We start from the raw sequence: 7,477 nt of genomic DNA on the forward strand, positions 1-7,477 counted from the left end.
ATTCAACACTGCCTTGGGATAGCTAGTTCAACGTCAGCAGGTTCTTAGGTCCTAGTGCACAAAAAATGTCTTGGCTTTGACATCAGGCTGTGCTGACAACTATGATATAACTAAATAATTTGTAAGTAGAATTACTATCTCAAATAGTGAACTTGTGTATCCTGGGATAATTTGTAACCATACTAAAAATAATTTTTGTTAAAAATAATTGATGAGAAGTAGAAATTGTAAGTTGCGGGAAATTTTAAGTATAAATTGTGTAAAATATTATTTCAGCTCTTAAGATTTGAAGAAATGTACGTCATTTTTTCTAGGAAAACAGTTGCTTTACTATTTAACCCAAAAAGTGATGCAGAGGTTTTTTTTAATAAATCTGCAGTGTAAGTGGAAAAACTACGGAAGTTGTATGGAGAGTTGGAAAATGGTAGATTGTATTTTGAAGATGTTTAGGATAGTGCTTTGCCAAATGTTGACATTCTCTGCTCACAAGGTTTTTGAGAGGATTAGGAGAATACATGTAAATGTTAGAGGAGTGTGGATAGTTAGTATTCTTCATGTGAATTTTCTGTGTAAAAGTATTTTAACAAGCAAACAAAACCAACCTTCTGTCTGATAGCCTAGAAAACAGTTGTTAGAGTCTTTGATGCTCATGTTCCCCAGAAGGTTGCTCAGTGGCCTTGTATCCAAATAAATGGTGAGGTGGCTTCAGGTAGGACTGAAAAATTTCAGCCCTGGTTGTGTGGAAGCTCCCCCTTTTTCTTGATAGCAGAACAGAAGATGAGGTGCACATGGAATTGGACGGGGTGCAGGCTTGCATTTTACTTGGATTTATTTGATGTAGTGTGATTGGATGTGGCTTTTTACTTTTGTGGGGTTTTTTCGTCATATCCTAGAAAAATCTTGGGGCGCTTTTTGGTAGTATCCTAATTCTGACTCTAAAACTTTGATTTGAAAAAATAACCCTTTAAGAATACAGATCACAAAATCTAATGTCCTATCACAGTGGTAATAGTTGTTCTGTTTTGGAAGTTCAAGAAACTTATAATGAAGCACTCCACATAAAACCCTTCTATGTGGATGCATGCAAGTGTGAGAACAGTTGATTGGATAGAGGATAGAGAGTGTTGTTCTGCTTATAGTCAGGTACATTCTGCAGTGGTAACTGCAGAAGCACCTTTCAGATAAAAAATTGTGAAGAGGATGGTGGTAATAAGTGAAGTGCATTTAATGTTTCTGAAATAAAAGAAGGGGGAAATTACGTAAAGATGTCTGTGACAAACCTTCCTTGGAAGAACAGCATGTCTGAGGTCCTAACAAGTTGGCTGTAATTTTTGTTGATTTTGTTGGAAGGACCGGTAGTTCTCAGATGTAAGTTTGGGAGAGTGTGTTTGTGTACATGTATGTGTGTACATGCTGAGTAAATGTTTACAAAAATTAATGCTCTCTTTGAAAAATATAATCTGCAATAACCTAGCAATTGCCATTAAGAAGGCCAAAATTAGGGGAATGAATGAACTGGCATCTGGTGAATTAATTAACACAGTCTGTACAATAAGATAAAAGTCAATCTAGGTGGATTACAAAAAAGTAATCTTGCCTGTTGACCTGTATTTTAATTTAAACACTTCTGATTGTTTAGGTCAGCAGGCTTTAAAAGACTTCTGCTCTGGAACATGATTCAAGAGGTGGACAAAACATCCTTATGGTTCCTCAGTTTTGCTTTACATGGGAATCATTACATTAAAATAATAGGATGAGTGGTTAGGTTAAAAAAAAAAAAAAAAAAAAAAAGGCAGCCACAAGATTATTCAAAAGCCTTGGAGGAGTATTGCAAGAAGCTAGGTGACGTTTGTTAGGCAGCAAGGTTTTGAAATTTTCTCATTTCTATTGCAACAACAAAGCTGTATAATTTTAATTACTTGTAGGTCAAGCAGTTCCTGCCCCTGCTGGGGCCCCGCCAGGTGGTCAGCCAGATTACAGCGCAGCATGGGCTGAGTACTACAGGCAACAGGCAGCATATTACGCCCAGACAAGTCCACAGGGAATGCCACAACATCCTCCTGCACCACAGGTATAAAGTTTAAGTGTTTTTTGGCTGGCTTACATTTCAGTGGTTGTAGATATTTTTTTGCATGTCTCCTGCTTTGTTACCTTTGGAGTATGCATCTTTTTTCTAGCAAAATAACTATCAGGATAATTAATAGATGACACTGTTTACCTGGTAACTTGAGTTCTGTATCTGTCCATATGTTTGGTGATTATGGTTTTTTTTAAAAAAAAAAAAAAGAAAAACTTTCTCCTCCCAGGGTTTTGAAAACCATGCAAGAAGCCACCATCATTTACATTAACCAATTTTTCTTTCTTAAAGGCTTCACTCCTGAGTTAGCTCGATATAAAGGATTTTCTTTAACTTTTTGTGTATCTCTTATGTATCTCTTCTGCACAGGGCCAATAATAAGAAGTGGACAATACAGTATTTGCTTCATTGTGTGGGGGAAAAAACCTTTGTTAAATGTATGGATGCAGACGCCTTGATGAAGATCTTAATTTTGTTTGGTTAAAAAAAATAGTGTTTTTGAAAATGTACAAAATATCTATCACTACTGATAGGAGGTAATATTTCTGTGTAGAAATGAAAAATGGTTTGTTTTTAGTATTAGTGTAGATGTACACATTCCAGCAAATGTATTTGCAATTATGTGGTCAATGCTTTGTGATATAAATGTACTTTTTCAATGTATACTTTATCACTTTTAAAATGCCTGTTTTGTGCTTTACAATAAATAATATGAAACCTCCTGTGTCGGTAAGTTGGATATGTGGGTATATAAAGAATTATAGGATTGATTTGCAACGCTGAATCAAGGTACCTGTACACAAATGAGATTTTTTTTCCCCCCCCATGAAACCTTGTTGAGTTTAAAAGCTTGTCATTAGCATGTTTTTCCCCTCTTGCAGAATAGTTGTAGATGGAGGATCTCTTTCATTCATTGTATTTTGCTGCCTAGCACCAGTAATTTTGATACCTTAATTTTCTTTCTATTTGATTAAAACTGCATGTGTTTCAGAAGGTTATCTTTTGGCATACTTCCATTGCATTAACAGTGAAATTTCCTTTTATACATGACCACTGTTTCAGCCCTGTGCAGCTGCTATAACAGATAACTTTTGTTCTTAATTGAATACATCAAAACTGTTCCTGCATAACTATTTTATGGATTTTTTCAGACTAGTTATAAAGATTTAAGTGTAATGTGCTTAAGCCTTCAGTTTAAAGTAGTCCACTTCAAAATTCAGTGTAGAAAAGTCAATGTGGTATGCATAGTAGTTAAAAAAATTGCATCTGTCCTTAAAACGCTGTTTTGTTTGAGTGGTGGGGAGTGGTTGAGAACTTCCTGCAGAGCAGATAACTTCTGTTTTTGTAAATACTCAAATATTTGAAACAATTGATTATTTTTTTTATATATACTTGAAACTTCTTGTTGCTCTAATGCTCATACTAAAAATCTGATTCTCTTGAAATCCTATGTTTGCTCTTTGCATATTTATTGGCTCTTTGCATATATTAGACTACATGCAATACAGTCTGTCTTGCCATTGTCTGTTGAAGTGCAGGTTTGATCCAGCCAGTATAGAACTAGCTCTATAGGGGTGAGGAGGACTGTGCTGTGTATCATCCTTGATTGTTCCTTCAAGGAGCATTGCACTGTAAGTACATCAGAATGACAAATTGATGAACTGCAACAGTATCTTTTTGTCAATGTTCCACATAATGAAAATGCCATACTTGTGTGACTATTATGTTGGAATACAGTGCTGATATCTTAGGAAATCATAATTGCTTCTTAATTCAGAAACATAGGTTTGCGTATATATATACATACACATAATATGAGTTTTGTGGGTAAGTATTCTGGAAACGTTTAGCAATAGCTAAAGAAAATCATGTTTCTGTTTATCTGAGTAATAGCTTTTTTTCATTAGTACTCCTGAGACAGCTGTTTCATTCAGTGTTTTAAAGTATGCATATTGTAACATTGAAGTCTTTGGAACCACTTGTTAGACAGAAGTTGTCTTTGTCTTCAGATAGTCTGCAGATATGTAGTGATGTAGGTATGTTTTAAATAATTCTATAACTGTTACTTGCTTTATCTTTTGGAACACCATATTGTTGCTTTGAGAGTAAATTCTTTTAGGGTGGCTGCACAGAGAAGTAGAAGTTAAGGCTTGAAAATTGAAGTAGTTTATTCAGGTAATTAGCAATGTATGTATTGTGCTGTAGAAATAGAAGGAATTATTTTTATCCCTTTTAAAATTAGGAGTTATTCTGGTAGCTTAAAAAAGGCTAGGACAGTATTTTCTCTCTTTAGTGTAGGGTATGAAGTTTAATAGCTCAGATATTTTGCATGGTATTTTGTAGATAACCTTATAGAATGGTGCATTTATTATGTACTAAACTGAGCAAAATTAAATTCACTGGATTCTTTATCATTCACAAAATGGAGGCTGTTGATTTTGATTCATTTAAGGTATAAAATCTTTATTAATTGCAAACAGTGCAATTATTTATACTTCACAGTGCCTTCCCAGACCTTCCACCTTAGGTTCTGCTGCAAAAAAGCAACAGGTAAGCACAACCTAAGGAAGTATATAAATTAATATATTTCAGTACATTAATGTTGTCCCTGTGAGATCTTTGTGGTTGTGTATTGAAAAGCAATCTGCTGCTTCCCCAAATGCATTGTTACTCACGGTTCCATTTCAGTGGAAAGTCTTTTAAGTTTTTAAACAACTGTTTATATTTCTAGGTAAATATGTTGGTTTTTTGGGTTTTTCTTTTTTTTTTTTTTTTTTTTTAGAAAATGTGAGTAGATTGCAGTAATTAAACTTGATCAGAATAAGTAATTTTTGTTATTTTTCCTCAAATAGCTAATTGTTGCAATTAAAGAATCAAAACCTTTAAAAATATATAGGAATTACCTTGGTTAGAAATGTCAACAGCCTTCACAAATGTTTTTTATATTAGGGCACTATTTCCACTTAAGCCCGTAAGACCTAAGTATAAAGAATATGACAACTTGTTGTTATCACTGAACTTGATAACTTGTCTTACAGTTATAGTATGTTAGTGGAATTTTTAGATAACTTAGTTTGCTTATTAATACTTAACATGGTAGGAAAGCGTATTTTGGAGTTTCAGAGATCAGTATGTTTTAACTGAAAAAGCATGTGCACCAATTAAATGTTAACAGTACAGCAAATAATATTTTATCTATATAGCAGTCAGTGTATCCTGTTTCTTGATACTTTAACTGAATTGCTGTATATTTTGATAGTTTAACATGTTTGTATGTCTTATAGATGGTCTGGTACAGGTTTTTGTTTCTGGTTTTTGTTGTTTGTTTTTTTTCTTTTTTTTTTTTTTTTAGCTTAAAGTAAAGCAGCATCTATTTGGTTTTTTGTTGATTATTCTGTTTCTAAAATGTGCTGCTCCTCTTTCAAAAGTCCTGCTTATCTGTACATCAAAGAAAAATATTCAAAAATACTGCCTTCATTTTCACACACAGTGCTGAAGATGCTGCAAGCACCAAATCATAGCTCATAGAATCAGGTCCTGAGATAGTTACTACCAGTAAAGAGGAATCCTTTGAGTGTATGCCATTGGTGAGCCGATGAGCATGGACCATAGAAGGGCTCCATGTAGAAGGTAAAATTGGCAAAAACATAACAGATTTGAAATGTATCCCATACATAATGGTGTAGGGTATAATTTTTTGTTTTGATCACTTTTCATTCTTTAAAGTATTATTTGTTTGACCATAAATGTTCCATAATCTGTTAAGTTTCTAAACTGTGATTTAATAATATAAACCATCTATTTTAATTTATATTTTTCTAAACAGCCAAGCTTAGATATATTGAATTTTTGAACTAAATTAATAGCTGTGCTTCAGTTTCTCAAGCCACTTAATATTTCATCTGTAGTTTAACATGTAACTTCATTTTTGATGTGAGAAAAGGTTAGGTGTGTACCATTTGGATTTTGATACTGTGAATTTAGTGTTGGGGTGAGTCGTTTGTTCACTTCCTTTTACATGATAACTGTTGTTCCTAAAATATCCTAACAGTCTTTCAGTTGTAAATTTAGCCAGTGGGAGGAGATAGAGAAGAAAAAGCCAGTTTATTGGAGTAATGTTAGCGTGTGGAAGATGACATATTCTTGTGTGTAGCGTTTGAGGTGTATTGACTTTCAGCTTTCTCACTGCTGGGCTTACAGACATGTTATTTTGTGCTAAGTATAAGTAGTGCTTATTTTTCAACTGTCTCCAAACTCATAGTTCTTAGGAGAACAGAAAATAGATTATTGGAGTTCTTCTGATCCAAAAAGATAACTGGACTTCCTTAGAAATGTAACGAACTTGTCCAAAAGGTGTCTTTAAATGTTTCCTGCTTCCCTCCCTTCCTCCAGTAGAGTCCCACAAATTAAGTAGAATGTGAAGAGTACAAGAAGTTTAAAAAGGAAGCATAGTGTTCAAAGTAGGAAGAGCATTTTCATATCGCTTTCTGCAGCCTGTACTTTAATAGGACATGAAATAAAATGTCAGGTGGATAATGTTCAGTCTAGCATGATCATAAGTCATCTATTGAAATTGTCCAGGCAGACAGGTTCATTATTCACTTGCACAGCCTATCTTGCAATATCTCCTCTTTTTTACTAGTGGTATTTTATTGGATGATAGAAACTGTTTCTCCACTGTTTCTCTTCCAAAGTAATTTTGGAGTTTTCCATTGCATGCTAAAAGCTTTTTAATTTTGCTTTTTTCTGGAAGTGGGGGGAGGAAGGGAGGACCGGGCTTTTCAGAAAGCATACAGTTGACAGGATTCCCTCTTCCCTAGTAATAGCTTATAAAACTAGTATGTATGCACAAATATTTCTCTTGCGTGCATGTGAAATGCCTTTTCGTCCTGAGAAAAGTGTTCTCTGCAGAAACTACCCGTGTGTAAAAAGAAGATTGGCTTTAAAAGGCAACTGTGATGGGAACAGTGTCTTAGGGAGATGCAGCTTGGACTTGAGGTAAATTGAATGCTTTACAAAAATGTGGTTTTGAGCTTGCATTGACATTGTATGTAATATGGGTACACGTTAACTGTATAATGTTTTTTGTATGGTTTTTCTCAATAAATGTAAACTGATGGATAATAATAGCAATGTTTTTGTCTTTTTTATGTTCCTATCCCTGCCTTTGTGAGTTTGAAATAACAGCTTCAGAGGAAAGATATTGCAGCAACTAGTAGTTCTGTGAATTAACATCACCCACATGAAATGAAGTAAAATATATTTATCTGGCTATTAGGATAAATATCATTCAAAGCATCATGCAGCTTATTACCATTTTTTTCAAGATGCTTCTGAATTTGTAACTATTTTATTAAGGTGAAAGAGTGACTTGCAATAGGTAACTGTACAAAAAGCAGT

The 7,477-nt window shown here is 34.1% G+C and overlaps 1 protein-coding gene across 24 annotated transcripts in view; it reads left to right on the plus strand.

The window, feature by feature from the left end:
* FUBP1 (far upstream element binding protein 1) overlaps positions 1-7,477 on the plus strand; it is a 35,634-nt gene that overhangs the window by 17,794 nt on the left and 10,363 nt on the right. For 4 of the 24 annotated variants that reach the window (XM_074599016.1, XM_074599012.1, XM_074599020.1 and 1 more), the window contains 2 exons: positions 1,926-2,071; positions 4,580-4,851. In XM_074599016.1, coding sequence (XP_074455117.1) covers positions 1,926-2,071; positions 4,580-4,642 — 209 coding nt within the window. In that variant the 3' untranslated portion in view covers positions 4,643-4,851. Of the gene's footprint in view, positions 1-1,925; positions 2,072-2,446; positions 3,528-3,610; positions 3,801-4,579; positions 4,852-5,567; positions 7,200-7,477 lie in introns of those variants that run through there. The other 20 variants (XM_074599017.1, XM_074599022.1, XM_074599025.1 and 17 more) reach the window with 8 other exon arrangements.

This window comes from Larus michahellis, chromosome 8 (assembly GCF_964199755.1).
Source record: "Larus michahellis chromosome 8, bLarMic1.1, whole genome shotgun sequence".
NCBI lineage: Eukaryota > Metazoa > Chordata > Aves > Charadriiformes > Laridae > Larus > Larus michahellis.